Genomic DNA, 22,251 nt, shown 5'->3' on the forward strand with positions numbered 1-22,251 from the left:
TTTTTTGTCGAATGTGTTTTATACTTTATTTCTGATCAAATAAACCAGCAATAAAAAATGATGTACTGTTCTGTTAATATCTGTGTAAAATAGTACATCAGCAGGGGATCACATATGTATGTCGAATACAGAAAAAAAGAGGGGAACAAAACTATTGATTTTAGAATCCTTTCAGAAATGTTTTAGTTAGTTTTAGCGGAGCACAGCAGAGCCCGCGGCGGCATCAAGACGTATCTGCACCTTATTGTTTTTTTTGTTTTTTTATCCTGCACTACCAAGAGCTAATGCAACGAAATTTCGTTCTTATTTGTACTGTAAAGTTCAAATTTGAATGACAATAAAAAGGAAGTCTAAGTCTAAGAGCAACAGCAGTCCGTCAGGTAGCCCCCCACGCCAAAGACCGTTGCTTATGGCTCATAGCTCTCTGTTCGATGGAAATGACAAACTTTTCCAGAGTTGCTGCAGCCAGAAGCCTCATTTCACTGCCTCGGTTTCCATGGAACCTTGCTTGACTTGCGTCAAAGAGCAATTTGGAACTACTGTTTCTACTCAGGAACAGGTCGGGACGCTTACACAAATACACTGAACTGTTTGTTTCCTTTGACTAGCAGGACTAATGGCTAGCCACAGTGCTAACTAGAGTCTGGAGACACTCTTAACGTTATGTTGTAACACTTCCAGCCGGCACGGAGAACGAGGTCAAGCGGTGGTGTCTAATGGACGATGGGCCAACCCTGAGCATTTTTCATATTTTGTGTATACTGTACTTCAATTGTTTTGATCTGCCACAGTAAAGCGATCAATGTAAATGAAAATACCTCTCGTAAAGAGCTTTCCTAATCAATGTATTATTTAATCTATTTTTGACAGCATGAATTACAGTCAAAATCTAATAGTCTATTTCTACAATTTTTCTTGCACGCTGAGTTACTGTCTCTGTGTTTTTTTTTTTGAAGCGCAACTTCAACTTTCTGGATTGCCAACCCCAATAACAACCTCATCAACTGTGCCGCTGCAGGCTCCGAGGTGAGTATTTGTCTCGTTTATACGTCTCAGCCTCCATCTATCGGGCATCTCTGTCTCGTTAGCGTGTTGCCAGGTCAGATTAATGACAAACTTCCAAACCCAGCAGACAACAGACGGAAATAGCGTTGCACTTTGAACGTGAGAGTGTGCCCTTTGGGATTTCACAACAGCTGTAAAGTTTTTACACCGGGCCGGTGGAATGAAAAGCTCAGAGTAGTCATTAAATCAGATATAATATGCTCTGCACTGCGAACTCAACAAAGTTCCAGACATTTAAAAGGACCTACCTGGCGACATGGAACCAGACACGACCCAGCAAAGGGTAATGGTTCTGAGATAAAGTTCCTGCGGCATGAAAGGATGTCTGAAACGCTGGGTACATTGGTTCGAAATTCTAAAATAAACTGAAAAAAAATATCAACTGTATAAAGTATGTTTATGTTAAAGAAAGATGTATGCATTTGCACACTTCTGCCGCCGTTAATTATTTAGTTAGTTGGTTAGTTAGTAACATACTGTATCTTAAAAAGGTTAAACAGGAATTGTCAGAAATGGAGTAAAGCACAACAGATTAGATTTTGAGGGTGATCCGGATAATTTCTATTAAGTTACTTTATTACAAGGCTAAACTTGTGTGTGTATGTTTTCGGCCTCTCCTCCACCTGTAGAGACAACTGAAGTGGATGACAGGGTTCACTCTCTTAGTTTCATCCCGCTATACAAAGCCCGTTTCCATGTGAGTTGGGAAATTGTGTTGGATGTAAATATAAACAGAATACAATGATTTGCAAATCATTTTAACCCATATTCAGTTGAATATGCTACAAAGACAACATATTTGATGTTCAAACTGATAAACATTTTTTTTGTTGCAAATAATCATTAACTCTAGAATTTGATGCCAGTAACACGTGACAAAGAAGTTGGTAAAGGCGGCAATACATACTGATAAATTTGAGAAATGTTCATCAAACACTTATTTGGAACATCCCACAGGTGTTCAGGCTAATTGGGAACAGGTGGGTTCCATGATTGGGTATAAAAACAGCTTCCCAAAAGTTGCTCAGTCTTTCACAAGAAAGAATGGGGCGAGGTACACCCCTTTGTCCACAACTGCGTGAGCAAATAGTCAAACAGTTTAAGAACAACGTTTCTCAAAGTGCAATTACAAGAAATGCGGAAGTTTCAACATCTACGGTCCATAATATCATCAAAAGGTTCAAAGAATCTGGAGAAATCACTCCACGTAAGCGGAATGGCCGAAAACCAACATTGAATAACCGTGACCTTCGATCCCTCAGATGACACTGTATCAAAAACCGACATCAATCTCTAAAGGATATCACCACATGGGCTTAGGAACACTTCAGAAAACTACTGTCACTAAATACAGTTGGTCACTACATCTGTAAATGCAAGTTAAAGCTCTACTATGCAAAGCGAACGCCATTTATCAACAACATCCAGAAACGCCGCCGGCTTCTCTGGGCCCAAGATCATCTAAGATGGACTGATGTAAAGTGGAAATGTGTTCTGTGTTCTGTGGTCTGATGAGTCCACATTTCAAATTGTTTTTGGAAATATTCAACATTGTGTCATTCGCACCAAAGGGGAAGTGAACCATCCAGACTGTTATCGACGCAAAGTTCAAAAGTCAGCATCTGTGATGGTATGGGGGTGCATTAGTGCCCAAGTAATGGGTAATTTACACATCTGTGAAGGCACCATTAATGCTGAAAGGTACATACAGGTTTTGGAACAAAATATGCCACCATCTAAGCGCCGTCTTTTTCATGGACGCCCCTGCTTATTTCAATCAATGTTTATTTATACAGCGCTAAATCATGAATGTCTCAAAGGACTGTACAAACCATTACGACTACGACATCCTCGGAAGAACCCACAAAAGGGCAAGGAAAACTCACACCCAGTGGGCAGGGAGAATTCACATCCAGTGGGACGCCAGTGACAATGCTGACTATGAGAAACCTTGGAGAGGACCTCAGGTGTGGGCAACCCCCCCCCCTCTAGGGGACCGAAATCAATGGATGTCGAGCGGGTCTAACATGATATTTCAGCAAGACAATGCCAAGCCACATTCAGCACGTGTTACAACAGCGTGGCTTCGTAAAAAAAGAGTGCGGGTAGTTTCCTGGTCCGCCTGCAGTCCAGACCTGTCTCCCATCAAAAAAGTGTGGCGCATTATGAAGCGTAAAATTCGACAGTGGAGACTGTTGAACGACTGAACATGAATGGGAAAGAATTCCACTTTCAAAGCTTCAACAATTAGTTTCCTCATTTCCCAAATGTTTATTAAGTGTTGTTAAAAGAAAAGGTGATGTAACACAGTGGTGTACATGCCCTTTCCCAACTACTTTGGCACGCGTTGAAGCCATGAAATTCTAATTTAATTATTATTTGCAAAAAAAAATAAAGTTTAGGAGTTTGAACATCAAATATCTTGCCTTTGTAGTGCATTCAATTGAATATGGCTTGAAAGGGATTTGCAAATCCTTGTTATCCGTTTATATTTACATCTAACACAATTTCCCAACTCATATTGAAGCAGGGTTTGTAGAACAAACACTGAGACCGATGCTAATGCTGAGACCCTTGAAGCTGACAGACCAGAAAAACAATCATGCGCGGCCAATTTAATTTATCCTCCGATTTGCTGTGGTATGTTTGTTTGTCTTTTTGTTAGTTAGTAACAGCTCAAAAGGTTATGGGTTTACCATCATGATTCAGGATTTTTTTAAAGCATTGTATACTATTAGAGATAGGCAGAGGTCTGTGTTTTTCGAGTGTTTTTGTAGTTGATATATGTGCCACAAATTCTACAGATTTCCTGTTTGTCCCTTAGGAAACCGGTTTCTGGTTTATCTTCCACCATGTACCCACCGGACCCTCGGAAGGGCTATACTCACCAGGGAAAACAGAACACACACCTATGGGCCAGTTCACCAATAACAGAGCCCATTCCAACTACAGAGTGAGTCTGGACCCATCCCACTCAATAGCAACATAAAACTAAAAATAACATAAAATAATTACGGTCAACAAGTGATGTTGTTATTATGACGGGACATCATTTTAAACTGACAGGAAAAGAAAAGATGGATACATGTTGCTATAACCTAGGTTAATTAAAGCTATATTACCTGTATAAATGGTAAATGAGTTATACTTGTATAGCGCTTTTCTACCTTCAAGGTACTCAAAGCGCTTTTACACTATTTCCACATTCACCCATTCACACACACATTCACACACTGATGGCGGGAGCTGCCATGCAAGGCCCTAACCACAAGCCATCAGGAGCAAGGGTGAGTTGTCTTACTCAACGACACAACGGACGTGACGAGGTTGGTAGTAGGTGGGGATCAAACCGGGAACCCTCAGGTTGTTGGCACGGCCACTCTCCCAATGGCGCCACGCCGTCCCCATAGATATTTGGATTGATCTAAAAATCCCTAATTTCATATTACAGGAGTACTTGAAGTTTGAAAAATATGCAGTATGTATACGGCTTAGATGTCAGATCAAATAGAGAGTGAGGAGGAGACATTTACAATGGATCAAGGAAAAGCAAGAGAAAAAGTTAAAATCCCAACGATCGTCACACACAAAAGGTGTGGTGAAATTTTTCCTCTGCATTTGACCCATCCCCATGTTCACCCCCTGAGAGGGGGGAAGGGGGGTGTGCACCACCAACCCTTGATTCTGAGTGCCAAGTAGGGTGGCAATGGGTCCCATTTTTATAGTCTTTGGTATAACTCGGCCAGGGTTTGAACTCAAGACCTTCCAGTCTCAGGGCAGACACTCTAACCACAAGGCCACTGAGCAGTGTCAGTGTAGGAAACAAACTCAGGATGGATGGACAGTGATCCTCCAAGATTTACCATCACAAGAAGTCAAAGGGTTAGTTATGATGCTGGCTCTGGACTGTGAGTGGAACTTAAACCTGAATATCAAATGATTTTATGTCTGATTTGATAACATTCATGTTTAAGTTGAGATTCACAAGAAATGTTTGCAATTGTAAGGTTCGATTCCCGGGCTCGGGTTCTTCCTGTGTGGAGTTTGCATGTTTTTCCTGTGACTGAGTGGGTTCTTTCCGGGTACTCTGGCTTCCTTCCACCTCCAAAGTTGTTAACCCTGCGATGAGGTGGAAAATTGTCCAGGGTGTACGCTTCCTTCTGCGTGAGTGCAGCTGGGATAAGCTCCCGCACCCCTGAAACCCTAAAAGGGACAAGTGGTGGAAAATTGATTGATGGGAGAGTTAAAAAACACCCACAGTAGGGTGTGTGGTGCCTGCAGTGTTGGTCCAACATAGAGGCCTGCTTAGACATGTCCTTTTCAACGGCCAACAAATGTAATTGAACAATTTTACATCCGAGTGCCTAAAAAGGAACTCGTGCGGTGTAAAGTTTTACACGCGTAAATTAGGCAGTGCATGTTACAGGCACAACCTAGGATAGCCATTTTTGGGGGCTTGTGTGAACACTGATCCGACACGGGGCGGGAGAAGCAGGAGAGTGATTAGCAGTTGTTGAAAGAGATGTGTGGATAGCTTTCGATGGTTTGTTGATTGCTTCAAATGCAAAAATTGAAAAAGTGGTTCTGTAAGGCAAAATGTAATCTTTTCCACGGGTCAGTGTCGTCACAGACCCTGCCAGTGGGCATTGACGGGCGGCAATGCCAAGGTTTCTCATTTTTCCCTTTGGTTTGAGTTTTTTCTTGCCAGGATGTGGGATCAGAGCCGAGGATGTCATTGTGGTTTGTGCAGCCCTTTGAGGCATTTGTGATTTTGGGGTTGTATAAATAAACGTTCATTAATTTGAACTGATTACCAATATATGATATTTTTCCCCCTCTCTTGCCGTGCACCCGACAGAATGCCACACTGGACAATTGCCCATGTGGCCCATGGCTAAAACCGCGACTGCTTGTTTACATTTTCTCTAAAAATTATTTATACAGTAATACGATCTTTTCATACCTTTTCAATCTTGTGACTGAATGTTATCAAAAGTGTTATCAAGCTCAGACTTTTGATTAGTGTTTGATATGAATATTTCTGTCATCGTCTCAGGCTGGATTTATTCTGGATAATGGAGTCAAGACAACTCAGGCAAATGACAAGGACAAGAGACCCTTCCTGTCGCTGATTGGATCCAGGTCAGCATCCGTTACACATTTTCGTTCAGACTTTCAATTCATCTTTTAAATCTGGAACTATTGGCAGGATTGATTGGTGGGTTGATTGAAACTTTTATTAGTAGATTGCACAGTACAGTACATATTCCGTACAATTGACCACTAAATGGTAACACCCGAATAAGTTATTCAACTTGTTTAAGTCTGGGTCCATTGCTGTCTTTTAGTGGGTGATTCTTAATCTTTAAACTAGAGAGGATTTTTCAGGCGGTATGCTCCAGGCAGAAGACAAGCTCAAAAAAGTGTTTATGTTTACCAATTTTTCATGTTTTCGTCCTAGTCGTGGAACTGTGAACCAGTTCTATACTCTCGGCAGGGTCCTTGAGGGTGCATGGGAGTTTGCCCAACCAGTCTACATGTGCTTTGTGGACTTGGAGAAGGCATTCGACCGTGTCCGTCGGGAAGTCCTGTGGGGAGTGCTTATAGAGTATTGGTAACGGAATGTCGTATTGTGGCGGTCCACTCCCTGTACGATCAGTGTCAGAGCTTGGGCCGCATTGCCGGCAGTAAGTCAGGACCGGTTTCAGTGAGGGTTGGACTCCGCCAAGGCTGCCCTTTGTCACCGATTCTGTTCATAACTTTTATGGACCTGATTGGTACCGGGCCGCAGAATAATTTTTTTTTTATTAAATCAACATAAAAAACACAATATACACTTACAAGTAGTGCACCAACCACAAAAACCTCCCTTTTTCATGACAAAAACGTCCCTTTTTCATGACAAAGAAAAAAAAAAAAAAAAAAGGGATCCTGTAACTATTTGGTATCGAATTAATACCCAAATTTGTGGCATCATCCAAAACAAAAGAATAAGGGATTATTACATTTTAACAGAAGTATAGACAGAACATGTTAAAAGAGAAAGTAAGCCGATCTTAACAGTAAATGAACAAGTAGATACAAAATTCATTTTCTACCGCATGTCCTTCATAATTTGGACAAAAAAATAGAATGGAAAATGACACAATATGTTACTGCATGATCAGCAGTCAAATTAGGAGCTTTTGTTTGTTTACATACTAATAAAATAAGAGTTGTCGCGTATGTTCACTATTTTACTTAAGGACAATATTGTTCTTAGATTGCAATAAGACACATATGTTTAACGTACCGCATATATTTTGTTGAAATAAAGCCAAAAATGCCATTTTGCCATAATGCCGGTACCGCTACCAACCTATTGTTATGTATGGTTGTTGGAAGCTAACGTAACACAGTGTGATGAGGTTGCCGCTGCTTCAGGCAAAAGGCCACTGGGCTCGATATCCGAACAGTTAAAAAGGGCAAAAATAAGGGCCGAATTTCGCTTCTCTTGTTAGAAACCTCTAGTGTTAAAAAGGTTTATCTGAATACACGAACAGAGTTCTGTCGGTCTGGGAAACACCTTGTAAACACAACAAACGTCTGTTTTGTGACCACACGTACGCTGATGCTACCTTGTGTAACTTTAGGTATGGCCCCCACCAGGATGCTGACCCTTTCAAACCCAGAGTTCCTGCTCTCATTAACCATTTCGTAGCTTACAAGAACCAGGATCATGGTGCATGGCTTAGAGGAGGGGATGTCTGGCTTGACGACTGCCAGTGAGTGCATTCCTGTGGTGTTTTTTTTGTTGTTTTTTTTAACTAACTGAAAATATTTGTGAGTGTATTAATATTTAGTTTTTTTTTAGATTTGCAGATAACGGCATTGGTCTCACCCTGGCAAGGTAAGAACTTATCTTTCTAACTCAGAACATTGTAAACCAATGGCAATTTTTTTAAAGCAAGGGATTGATTATGACATGTCATTATTCGAATCAATCTTTTTTTAATCCAACCTACAAATGCTGAGAATAGATTTCATTGAGAGACATTTTCATTTCAGTACATTAATAAGAAGAAGGCTAAATAAGCAAAAGAAGTGGATTTATAAAGTAATTTATTGTTTTTAACAGACTTAAACATACACAATCTAAGACATTTATCAGATTCATCTAAAATGCTGACAATAAAACATCAAAAGACACTTCTGACGAATACAAAAGCAAGAATTAAACATATAACCTGTTGCTTTTCTCAGGGAAACAACACTTTTTTTTGTAATTTTGCCGATCGTTCACAATCAATATGAAAGACATGACGACAGATAGATTTTTTAAATGGATTTTTTATGCATTCTGACTTGTAAATAAACATAAATAAAAGTTTGCTTACTGCTGACACATTGGAAATGCCACAATTCTATTTATGTATTTATTTATTTATTCATAAAACCCAATAAGTAACCATCCAAAAAGCACCAACAATACTCCATTTTTATATTTCATGATTTCAATATTAGTGATATTTTTATCATAAGCGCTCATGCAGACAAACTATTTATAGTCACTCAACTACAACACTACGACACTGACTACAACTCATGCAGACTTTATAAAAGACAAATAACATACTAAAACATCTCTTATTGTATATTGTCTGCTCTCACTGGGAGGCTGACTGTTAGGATGTTGGTATAGAGCGGTAACAAACCTGCACACACTGAATTTTAGAAGAAAGAAATGTTTCTATATTTTATCCGCACTGTAAGCCCCAGATATATATGTTGTGAAATGAGTTATTTACACTGACATATTTTGTAAATGTTTATTTACATACCTTAATTGTTCCCAATTGGTGTCTGTTACGCGGCATTAAAATAGTTGATTAAACACAACACAAGTCATCGTCATGGACCCACTTGCTGCAGAGGCAAACTCTCCAATCACGCCATTGTGAATTTACTGAGGAAGTTGTCAAACTGATACAATACAAAAACAATACCATTGTAAGTTAATACTAACACAAACATTCTTAAATGTGCTAACATATTAGCTAATGCTAACAACACTTGCTTCATTACATTACAATACAATGTACATATTTGCATGCACTCCTACAGACATCACACATGGGATGGTTTAATTAACTAAAAATGGTTTTATTTATATTGTAAAACTTACAAATGTTGTTTGGAGTGATAGATGAAGAATCCATACCAGTATAAACGCTATGGACGCACGCTCAACTACAAGTACCTTCTGCAAATCAAATCCAAACAAAATATACGTCTACTTCAGGGTATGACTGACCATTATTTTACATTGAACAAGTTAGGAACAGGTAGAGGGCGATGAGACTTGCATCATACAAAGACAAAGATTAAAACTTAGATAGACACAATTAAAAACCATAGGGTTTCATTGGGCTTGATTTACTAATATTTCAGATACCAAGTGCTAAACAGCATGTGCAATCTATAAAACAGTGTGTATTGCTATTGGGCGTGTTGCATGTGATCTTCAAAGGCATCTACAATAAAAACACTTTTATTAATTTTTTTACCACCAAAGGTGTTCTCATTGAAAAGGCTGCAGTTACCGGACTCAAGATGTGAAAAAATGCACACTCAAAGATATTTTTTTTCATGAAAGAAATATTTTATTGATATTTATTCTATGTGAAAAAATTGAACGTCATTAAAAAATACAAAAGGATATCAAAACACATCAAGTTAATTAGTTTTTATCAACCCCTTGAAACCTCTAGCAGCTGATGTTGCTGAAAAGATGATAAGTCTAATCTTCTTATTTCTGACCGTCCAAAATGTTGACACACACACACATACTTGCCAACCCTCCCGGATTTTCCGGCAGACTCCCGAAATTCAGCGCCTCTCCCGAAAACCTCCCGGGACAAATTTTCTCCTTAAATTCAGGCGGAGCTGGAGGCCACGCCCCCCTCCAGCTCCATGCGGACCTGAGTGACGTGTCGACAGCCTGTTTTCACGTCCGCTTTCCCACAATATAAACAGCGTTCTTGCCCAAAGACGTTATAACTGTAGAATGATCGAGGGCGAGTTCTTGGTTTCTTATGTGGGTTTATTGTTAGGCAGTTTCATTAACGTCCTCCCAGCGCGGTAACAACACACAACAACATCAGTCACGTTTTCGTCTACCGTAAAACAGTTCGTCTGCCGTAAACAGCAATGTTGTGACACTCTTAAACAGGACAATACTGCCATGTACTGTACATTGTGGGCCATGCTAGGGAGAGATGGAAGATTCCAGAATCTAGTGCATTTGATGAAAGCACTTTTGTGCGTGCCACACAGCAATGCATCATCAGAGAGGATATTCAGCATAGTTAGAAAAATAGTGACAGAGAATAGAATAGAACAATGAGTAGATATGTGTTATGTGAGTGTATATGTGTAAATAAATTAATACTGAAATTCAAGTATTTCTCTTTTATATATATATATATATATATATATATATATATATGTGTATGTAGGTGTGGGTAAAATCACAAGACTACTTCATCTCTACAGAACTGTTTCATGGGGGGTTCCCTCAATCATCAGGAGATGAAGTAGTCTTGTGATTTTTCCCACACCTACATATTGCGCTCTACCACGGTATCGAGCACTATTCTCTGGATAATCCAATCAAGACATATATATATATATATATATATATATATATATATATATATATATATATATATATATATATATATATATATATATATATATATATATAAAGACATGTACCTAGGGATAGGTTAATTGGCAACACTAAATTGGCCCTAGTGTGTGAATGTGAGTGTGAATGTTTTCTGTCTATCTGTGTTGGCCCTGCGATGAGGTGGCGACTTGTCCAGGGTGTACACCGCCTTCCGCCCGACTGTAGCTGAGATAGGCGCCAGCGCCTCGCGCAACCCCGAAAGGGAATAAGCGGTAGAAAATGGATGGATGGATGGATATATATAATAAAATAAATATATACATATATATAGCTGGAATTCACTGAGAGTCAAGTATTTCATATATACAGTATATATGAAATACTTGACTTTGACTTCTAGCTGTAAATATACTCCACCCCTCTTAACCACGCCCCTGCTCCAACCACGCCAAACCCCCACCTCCCCCCACCCTCACCACCACCACCACCCCACACACACACACCACCCCCCACCTCCCGAAATCGGAGGTCTCAAGGTTGGCAAGTATGCACACACACACACATAGGATTCTCAAGCACTGATCCTGCAGCTATGTGTGCAACAGTCAGTTTGCACGTCCTTCTCACAGGTACTAAATAAAACACAAAATAGTGCTCGTAAAACGGTGATGAGTGTTGATAATTCACGTTGCGCGTGCTAAATAATTATATTTGCATTTTCTCCTCCCAGTATTGTGGCCGTTTTAATGATGAGCATCCATTCATCCATTATATACCACTTGTCCCTATCTATATTTAGCATATTAATGAAGACAGAGACGCAAAATGGATTGCATGCCTTAATATGCTGATTTAACACAGGCATTCACTTTTGCACTCATTTAGTAGATCACCTTTGTGTGTGCTACATGCACATGTTTTAGTATTAAATCAGTACTAACATTTTATTTTGTATCAAATCAGGCTGATAATGCGCTAAATATGGTTGTAATCAATTGCAATTAACACAATAATTCGACACCCTGACATTATCTATCTACTGTGTGTAATGTAAAACACCCCTCTTTATTGTCTTTGCAGCCTGTGTGGGTAGTTGGAAAATACCTTGTAAGGAGCTCAAGGTGCAATGGTAAACAGCTTTTTGAAGCAGTGTGAAAAGTAATTTAAGAGCTGTCCCCGAGGTGGGAATTATTCAGAAGTCTATAGGCTTGATGCATACTGATGATCCAACGGATCACACACCCACATCACTTCATCATGCAAGATATTAAGAGCATGCTTTGGTGAGACAGAGCTGATGGACTTCCTTGATCTGGTGGTATATCTCCAGGAATACATTTCCGTAACATTGTACATATTTACAGTAAATATAACAGTGAACTGTACACAAAAGGCAGAACTATTCAGATTTTTTCATAGGTGAAGTTGAGTATTAAAAAAATAATAATTTCAGGATTTCCTTTGCCTGGAAATGCTTATTGGCTTCAAACTCACATTTATAGCTTGGCCTGTCAAATTTAACGCATGTGGCTCAGTTGGTAGAGCGGCCGTTCCAGCAGCCTTAGGGTTCCTGGTTCGGTCCCCAGTCCCGTCCGTTGTGTCCTTGGGCAAGACACTTCACCCTTGCTCCTGATGGGTCGTGGTTAAGGCATTGCATGGCAGCTCCCGCCATCCGTGTGTGAGTGGGTGAATGTGGAAATGGTATCAAAGCGCTTTGCGTACCTTGAAGGTTGAAAAGTATAACCCATTAACCATTAACTAATTAATCACAAATAATGATCACAATTATGACCTGTATGTACAAACGAAGGTAAATCTAACATTTTATTTTGAGCGTACATGCTCTCTTACGTTAACCGCGGATGGTTACCTAAAAAGGCAGCGCGGGTTTTTATGTGGTCACAGGTTAGTGATCAGGTCAATGCATAGTCAGTGCAAGGATGATTGAGGAAACTCTGACTGTTGTGCGTTCTGGAAAATGGTACTTTAAAATACACCCTGACAGGGTTTTAGATAGAACTGTTCCCAAATGTTGAGGAAATAAATAACAATAAAACATCTGAAACTGGGTAAATACTCAAGTACACTATGGCTAGTCATGACCAGCCATAGTGCAGAGAAGACAGAACCTGGAGACACTCTTCCGGCGTTTGGTAAAAGAAGGTAAAAGTAATTGTCAGTCACGGTAGGAAAGTTGTGACAGGGGTAACTGGGATTATTTTGAAAACTGAGAAAAATACCACTGTTATTTCCATCATTGCTTGTCACATTTTTACACTTGTACCGTCACTCGTGGTTCTATTAGACATACTTGTATTTCTTTTTTCTCTCTCTGTGTGCAGTGGAGGGACGTTTCCGGATGATGACGGCTCTCGTCAGCAAGTGAGAAATTCTGTGTTTGTTGGTGAAAGTGGCAATCACGGGATGCAGCTCTCTGACAACAGTGTGTGGGGCCCGGGCGGCGCTGACCTCACTGGCAGGACTCTCCCGCGGGGCATGTGAGTAAGCTAAAATGTGTCGTTTGAACTCAAGTCCCTGAGTGACTTACACAGTTAGAAGTGGTTGTCATGAGAAAGAAACACCACCAAAGGCTTCCTTATTGTCAGTTGTCTGATCTGTCATTCACAAGTTGCAGACATTCTTAGTGTATGTTTTATGCTTAGCCTTTGTCCGTCTTCAACATTAATTTATGTTCTACACATTTACTTCACCTTTAAGAGGATTTTTGAACTGTTGAAAGTGATCTACAGCGGTATTTTGTTTGGTAAATGAGAGATGATGAGGGATTATTAGCACTCTTCAACATCTCTTTCATGTAAATGTCACTTCTTTGCTAGGTTGACGTTGTAAATAAAAATCTGCTCTTAATTACTTAACCCTGCATAATTAAAGGATGAATGAATATACAAATGCATGTAAACTAAAAAGTGATGACGCCGGTGTGTTGCTAAATGTGTATATATCGTATTTTTCGGAGTATAAGTCGCTCCGGAGTATAAGTCGCACCTGCCGAAAGTGCATAATAAAGACGGAAAAAAACTAATATAAGTCGCACTGGAGTATAACTCGCATTTTTTGGGAAAATGTATTTGATAAAACCCAACACCGAGAATAGACATTTGAAAGACAATTTAAAATAAATAAAGAATAGTGAACAACAGGCTGAATAAGTGTACGTTATATGACGCATAAATAACCAACTGAGAAGGTGCCTGGTATGTTAACGTAACATATTATGGTAAGAGTCATTCAAATAACTATAACATATAGAACATGCTATACGTTAACCAAACAATCTGTCATTCCTAATCGATAAATCCCATGAAATCTTATACGTCTAGTCTCTTACGTGAATGAGCTAAATAATATTATTTGATATTTTACGGTGATGTGTTAATAATTTCACACATAAGTCGCTCCTTAGTATGTCGCACCCCTGGCCAAACTATGAAAAAAACTGCGATTTATAGTCCGAAAAATACGGTAGTAACAAACACATTTGTAAGAGCGTGTAATTTTTACGTATTTTGTTCCTTTTAAGCATACTGCAGTCCATTAATTTTACAGATATATCTACACGTTCGCTATTATATTCAACAACAACAACACTACGACCCATGCAGACTTCATGAAAAAACAACAAACATAATCAAAACGATCACCAACTCTACAATGTCAGCTCTTTAAAAACCTCCATCAACGCTGTACGTATATATCAATGTACCATATTTTTCGGAGTTTAAGTCGCTCCGGCGTATAAGTCGCACCTGCCGAAAATGCATGATAAAGACGGAAAAAACAAATATAAGTCGCACTGGAGTATAACCCGCATTTTTGGGGAAAATTTATTTGATAAAACCCAACACCAAGAATACACATTTGAAAGGCAATTTAAAATAAATAAAGAATAGTGAACAGCAGGCTGAATAAGTGTACGTTATATGACGCATAAATAACCAACTGAGAAGGTGCCTGGTATGTTAACGTAACATATTATGGTAAGAGTCATTCAAATAACTATAACATATAGAACATGCTATACGTTTACCAAACAATCCGTCACTCCTAATCGATAAATCCGATGAAATCGTATACGTCTAGTCTCTTACGTGAATGAGCTAAATAATATTATTTGATATTTTACGGTAATGCGTTAATAATTTCACACATAAGTCGCTCCTGAGTATAAGTCGTACCCCTGGCCAAACTATGAAAAAAACTGCCACTTATAGTCCGAAAAATACGGTACTACATTACCTGTTTGAGCTATAAAGAGTTGATGTATTGTTGCATGTTGCTATTGCTGTTACCAAAAATACAAAAGGGGCATTGCAAGGGAGGAAGAGACAGGAATTGTTAAAAATGAGACCGCTACACTGCTTAGTAATCATTGCTTATTTCATAGGAGCACATCCTTTCACACATGGGCTCCACCCCCCCTGAAATATTCTTAAGCCCCCCCTAAATAATTTGGTGTGATTTATTTTATTTTATTTTTTTTATAATAAAAGTGCAGACAAAATCAATATAAATATGCAGGAATATGAATTTCAATAAATAATAATCCAACCTGTCATTATTCACTATATGATCATAAATCAAGGTAGAAACCAATGTTTCCTCTAAGGCAGTGGTTCTCAACCTTTTTTTCAGTGATTTACCCCCTGTGAACATTTTTCTAATTCAAGTACCCCCTAATCAGAGCAAAGCATTTTTGGTTGAAAAAAAGAGATAAAAAAGTAAAATACAGCACTATGTCATCAGTTTCTGATTTATTAAATTGTACAACAGTGCAAAATATTGCTCATTTGTAGTGGTCTTTCTTGAACTATTTGGAAAAAAAGATATAAAAATAACAAAAAACTTGTTGAAAAATAAACAAGTGATTCAATTATAAATAAAGATTTCTACACATAGAAGTAATCATCAACTTAAAGTGCCCTCTTTGGGGATTGTAATAGACATCCATCAGGATTCATAAACTTAATTCTAAACATTTCTTCACAAAAAAACATCAATATTTATGGAACATGTCCACAAAAAAATCTAGCTGTCAACACTGAATATTGCATTGTTGCATTTCTTTTCACGGTATATTCAATAAATATATTTATAAAGGATTTTTGAATTGTTGCTATTTTTAGAATATTTTTTAAAAATCTCACGTACCCCTTGGCATACCTTCAAGTACCCCCAGGGGTACGCGTACCCCCATTTGAGAACCACTGCTCTAAGGTGCACACCGGCACAATTGCGCACTGCCAATGCATCCTTTACGCACAGCTAATCTATGCTACACACACAATCAAATCCCAATTGAACTATTAGCAAAATAAACACATAATTTGTTCTGTAGTATTTTGCAATGCAACTCTGTGAGTGACAAGTGACAACAATAGGCCAGAACAGATAAAACAATGTTCGTCAACACTCTTCAATCAATGCAGTGCTTCTCAAATATTTTCTGGTACCTCTATTTGAGAAAGACTGAATTAATGTAACCTCTGTCGATATGCTTTAAAGAAGACAGAAAGTCCATCGGATTCGTTGAGAAAAACTGTTAATTGTAGGCCGTAACCTAACGAAAAACGTAAGAAAAAACTTCTATCAAGCAAAACTGGTAATTTTTTGTGACTTTCACTATTTTTACGTTCAGCTTTCTTTTCTTTGACACACTGCTTTTAGAAGAGTCTGCCTCAAGCTTCGAGGACATCATAATTAGAAAAAAGTTCACTACAAAAACAAGAGTGACCATTCTTACTCTAATGTCGCAACTGTGTATTATTCTGCAGAACTTTTGGAACTTGTTTTCAGGGATTTTATACAGTATTAACAATTAATAGAATGGTTTCGTAACTACAAAACATCAGTACACGAAATATGGAAAAATATAGCTTGGGATAGCTTGTCAACAAACTGTAACAATGTTTAACAATGTTTGAAATTGTTAACCAAAAAAAAATTTGCAACATAAATGTCTGAGATGCTGTGTTTGCTTGTTGCTCTGCAGTGATTTCCCAATCCGGGGCATGCAGATCTACGATGGACCCATCAACGTGCAAAACTGTACGTTTCGTAAATACGTTGCTCTGGAGGGACGGCACAGTAGTGCTTTTGGTTTTCGACTCAACAACTCGTGGCAGAGTTGCCCCAACAATAATGTGACAGACATCACCTTCGATCACGTACCTGTGAGTGAGCATGTGTGTGTGTGTGTGTGCGCGCATGCGTCATTATTTTGCAAGTAGATTGAGGGCACCAAATTTCATGTTATATAGTAAAAAAAACAAAAAAAACATCTAATTCCACAATCAAGTTGTATGTTATATTAGAATCGGAAAACAAGCTTAATTACTATTTGACACCAAATTTGGAATTTAAGTTACTACTAAGTAATTCATATTTAGGAATGGGTACTGAATTTGGTACCCACCAAATTATGTCTCTACAAACTTAAAACCGATTCACATAAAATCAAACAATACCATATTTCGATACCTTTGCTACAAGTGATGTCAGGTCTATTTTGCAGACTCTGCACCTGCTCGAGCACTTGTCAGGTAGAAAAGTACTCTGAGCGAACTCAGCTAGACTGCCTCTAAGAAATGTTACATTTTCTATGCCAATAAAGCAAGCCTGCCTGATAGAAAGGGCTCAAAAAGAATGCTACACCTTTGTGCTAGCTCGATGCTCTTTTACTTTAGATGTGCCATATACTTGCTACTGATTAGCATTAGAGATTTTACATGGCAATTTTAACACCTCCAAATTTGGTAATGACAACTACAACTAAGATGCACGTTATACTCAAACAGCTGGTGTGTAATAAGTACAATACTTACAGTATTAATACTTTTATGACTCAACAAAAGACTGGCACATTCAATTTACTTAACTAAGACTACTTGCTGAAGGCAGAAACACACCAAGGACAGATTACAATGCATGCATACTTGCTTTGATACCTTAAAGGGGACCTATTATGCGGAACGAACGTCTCTTAGCTATTGGTACCTGTTTTTGTGCAAAAGTTCTGAAAACTTGAAACCAAAGTATACAGGCATTGTAGAGATGTTTATAAAACAATCTTTCCTTCATATTCCCGCCGAAAGAGCTGTTTGGAATTTTCCCAATCTGTGACGTTTTCCCAATTGGTGACGTCAGTGGATATCTCCATACACTGTTTGGTAAAGTTTTACCCAAAGAGCTTTGTGCGGGTCTACCATGGTAGTTTGACGTTGTGTTCAATAAGTTCCTTATTTTTTGTAAAACTCCTGCTGTGGGGCAGACTGGTTGGTACATGCACATGCATCCGCCGCTGTTGCCATTTCTAATAAAAAAGTAGCGCATTGTTCCTTGTGGGAGCGCAAAAAATTGTAACAAAGATGACGGAGAGAAAACGCTGTCGAAGTAGAGCCACGTAAAAAAGACCGCCGACAAAACGGAGACGGTTAGAAAGCGGCTTGAAGAAGGTCTGTAAAACCATAGGAAGTGTCTTAAATGTAGAAAAAATTGATTGGGTTATTAAAGGGGAACATTTTCACAATTTCAGAAGGGTTAAAACCAATAAAAATAAGTTCCCAGTGGCTTATTTTATTTTTCGAAGTTTTTTTCGAAATTTTACCCATCCTGGAATATCCCGAAAAAAGCCTTTAAAGTGCCTGATTTTCGCTATCTGTGAAGCCCTCGTCCATTTTCCTGTGACGTCATCCAGTGATATACATGCTATCCAGGCGGATAGCAAAGCAAGATATAGCGACATTAGCTCGGATTCAGACTCGGATTTCAGCGGCTTAAGCGATTCAACAGATTACGCATGTATTGAAACGGATGGTTGGAGTATGGAGGCAGATAGCGAAAACGAAATTGAAGAAGAAACTGAAGCTATTGAGCAAATAGCTATTGACGCTATTCGGCCATGTCTGCCTTAGCATTGCCGGTAAAATGTACAGACCAAACGATCGAGACTTTCGCATCTTGTGACACTGGATCAACTTAAATCTGTCGATTGGTAAGTGTTTGTTTGGCATTAAATGTGGGTGGAGGGAAACACTGGATGCAAATATAGCTACAAATGTACATACAGCTAGCCTAAACAGCATGTTAGCATCGATTAGCTGGCAGTCGTGCCGTGACCAAATATGTCTGATTAGCACATAAGTCAATAACATCAACAAAACTCACCTTTGTGATTTCGTTGACTTTATCATTGGAAATGCATCTGCAGGTTATCCATACATCTCTGTGCCATGTCTGTCTTAGCATCGCCGGTAAACTGTGCAGATTAAACGATCGGGACTTTCGCATCTTGTGACACAGGAGCAACTTAAATCCGTCGATTGGTAAGTGTTTGTTTGGCATTAAATGTGGGTGGAGAGAAATGCTGGATGCAAATATAGCTACAAATGTACATACAGCTAGTCTAAATAGCATGTTAGCATTAATTAGCATGCCGTGCTAATCGATGCACATTCTACGTAAATCAACTTGAATCCGTCCCTGAACGTGTTGATACACCCTCCGACAACACAGCGACGAGGCATGATGTCTCCAACGTACGGAAAACAGTCGAAAAAACAGGAAAATAACAGAGCTGATTTGACTCTATGTTTATAATGTGTTTGAGAAAATGGCGGTTGACTACCTAGGTGACATCCCGTTGTGACGTCATTGCTCCGAGAGCAAATAATAGAAAGGCGTTTAATTCGCCAAAATTCACCCATTTAGAGTTCGGAAATCGGTTAAAAAAATATATGGTCTTTTTTCTGCAACATCAAGGTATATGTTGACGCTAACATAGGTCTGGTGATAATGTTCCCCTTTAAACAAAAATAACATCTATTACCACATGAACACACTCAAAAGTAATGAAAATTGGTGACGTTGAATACCTGTTTCGATTACCAGGAGTTTGTACAGAATTGGTTCAAATGTGAAAGGTGCCCATCCCTATTTATGATGTATTTTAGCAATAGAATGTAATTATTTGTTTGTACATTGCAATTATTTTACTTAGAATTGCTTTCATAAAAATGCATGAGTCAGGTTTAAAGTGGCGCAGCATCATGATGTTTTTTAGAGATGTTGTATGCATTTAAAAGGGACTTGGTTGCTTAAAACCAGTGAAACTAAGTCTGAATCAATGGCGACACCAAGCAGTGCAAGCTCTCTGTGCCTCCCACAGATGACCTCTCGTGTGTTTTTTGGGGAGCCTGGTCCGTGGTTTAATAGGATGCAGATGGACGGAGACAAGACCACCATTTTCCACGATATTGACGGCTCAGTTAGTGAGTATCCTGGTGCTTACCTGGTGAAGCAGGACAACTGGCTGGTCCGCCATCCCGACTGCATTGATGTGCCTGACTGGAGGGCTGCCATCTGCAGTGGCCACTATGCACAGGTAAATTAATGGATTGTTGTTCATTTACTAACACAGATGCTGTTTTATTTGTTGTGCTAATGCATAGTGTACATGTGTTATTAAAAAGTATGACTTTCAAGGGGTAGTATAAGGCAAAGCTAACTTTTCTTCCCTGCTTGTACCCTTTTGTGTATTAGGGATACCCGTAAGTCCAGAGAAGTTAAAATAACACTATGATGGAAATATTTATAGAATAATATTGTCTTCTTCCAAAATTGCTCCAAACAGGCCGTTTGGAATTTGAGACTTTAGTGATGTATTTGACCTTTGTTACGTCAGCGAATATCTCCATTTATGGTGGAGGTTTACCCGCCATTTTTATTTAGCTGTAGGCCAAAGTTGTAGTCAATAATTTCCTTCTTTTTCTCTATCTTCGTTTTGTGGGGCATGTACATGTACTGCATATGCATGCCAAAATCCCTGGTTGTTCTAAATAAATGTAGCACATAGTTCTAACTTATATCTGTCAATAGACTCAATATGGACGCAGTCAAAGGGGGCTGTGCCTGGTGGAGGGCTTTGGCACATACGTAAGACCGCCTACAAAATGGCACATCCTGAAAAGACAGTCAGAAAGAAGCTTTTAGACGGTCTGTAAAAGTAAATCTATGCAAAATGTTGACCAAAGGACCACCATTACATGTAATGTAGAGTAAAAGGCAGTTTTGAATGGAGAAAATGAATCATAATATGACCCCTTTCAAACAGTCCCATTTTGGGTTAGTTAGAAAGCTTAAACATACAATAAATGTACAGTGATGACTCAGCTTTCATACGCCCGGTTTTAAGCATAATGTGCACCACAAATATGTATCGGTTTTCATACAGTGTCTTAGCTGTAGCATACAGTAATAGTCCAATCAAAGTCAACGAGAGCCTTAAAGTTCATGTTTCCAGAGTGTTAGTGAATGCACCACACTGCTAAAGTAGGGCCTGACAAATGTAACGTGTTGTACCGTAAAGCTGTCTCGTGCATTCGTGGGATTGCATCAGTTGCAAACAATGTTGTGTGAATGTGCAGTCGTCGTTTGTGCTTTTTTGGATATAACGCGGGTACCAGCACTTTAAAGATGGTGAGAAACACTATTGAATTCAAGCAATAACTCTCCCCGTCCTCCCTTACTGATAAGCGTCTTTAATAAAAGGTAGTGATGTTAAATTTATGGGGGAAATTGTTGGTTTTCATATGCTTTGCTTTTTAACTGAACCTTTGGGACAAATTACTTGGAAAAAAAACAATTTAAAGTGTACTTTTAAATTGTGACATTCCACTAAAGAAATAGTCTGAATGGGATTAAAGTCAGCCCAGCAACTCCTTGGCTATTTGCTCCTGCAGATCTACGTCCAGACACGTAACCCTGCCAACCTGAACATGCACATAGTGAGAGACGAGTACCCCGATCGTCCCCTGACCCTAGAGGGCGCTCTGGGAAAGCGAAAACACTATCAGCAGTTTCAGCCAGTGATCACCTTGGCAAAAGGCTACACCATCCACTGGGACCAAGCTGCACCTGCTGAGGTCACCATCTGGATCATCAACTTTAACAAGTCAGTGGTAATACAAATGAACGATCATCAGATTTAATGCTGGGAAGAAATCACCAGCCAAATGCACACTGGACGCAATGTGTACGCAGAAGTGTGGTAATAAGAATGTAATATTGTTTTCGGGATTTAAATCGTTTGAACAATTATTTTTGTCGTGTGAAATCTTCTTCAATGAGTTTTTAAAAAATTCAGTTTCAAATTATTTGGAATTTACTGTAATACACAGAGTCCAAGTGCGTTACAGCCAGACTTTTACAGCCATCATGAACCTGTCACGTTAAAAGAAAACTGCCCACAAGCCCATCAATGGAATGAACCAGACAGTTTAAATACGTATGTCAAATTGAGCAAGCTTACTTTTTTAGCTAAGTTTTCAGCCATACCCCTATGAGTCGTATAGTTTAATTTATTCCAACCAATAAAACATGCTTTTAATATTTCAATATTCATACTGCGTTTCAGTACAGTTTCCGGTCATTGACATTCTAACCATTTTAAAGTCAAACAATTTCTACCATTTGTTCTACATTCTAATAGCGTTTCAGTT

At 38.9% G+C, this 22,251-nt stretch overlaps 1 protein-coding gene across 1 annotated transcript in view; it reads left to right on the top strand.

Moving 5' to 3' along the window:
- Positions 1 to 22,251, top strand: part of LOC133541135 (cell migration-inducing and hyaluronan-binding protein-like) — a 352,912-nt gene that overhangs the window by 314,045 nt on the left and 16,616 nt on the right. The window contains exons 16-24 of the mRNA XM_061884247.1: positions 957 to 1,026; positions 3,890 to 4,018; positions 6,122 to 6,207; positions 7,698 to 7,829; positions 7,919 to 7,954; positions 13,078 to 13,233; positions 16,746 to 16,926; positions 19,920 to 20,135; positions 21,493 to 21,704. Of these exons, the coding sequence (XP_061740231.1) occupies positions 957 to 1,026; positions 3,890 to 4,018; positions 6,122 to 6,207; positions 7,698 to 7,829; positions 7,919 to 7,954; positions 13,078 to 13,233; positions 16,746 to 16,926; positions 19,920 to 20,135; positions 21,493 to 21,704 (1,218 nt within the window). The remainder of the gene's footprint in view (positions 1 to 956; positions 1,027 to 3,889; positions 4,019 to 6,121; positions 6,208 to 7,697; positions 7,830 to 7,918; positions 7,955 to 13,077; positions 13,234 to 16,745; positions 16,927 to 19,919; positions 20,136 to 21,492; positions 21,705 to 22,251) is intronic.

The sequence above is a fragment of the Nerophis ophidion genome, linkage group LG02, assembly GCF_033978795.1.
Source record: "Nerophis ophidion isolate RoL-2023_Sa linkage group LG02, RoL_Noph_v1.0, whole genome shotgun sequence".
NCBI lineage: Eukaryota > Metazoa > Chordata > Actinopteri > Syngnathiformes > Syngnathidae > Nerophis > Nerophis ophidion.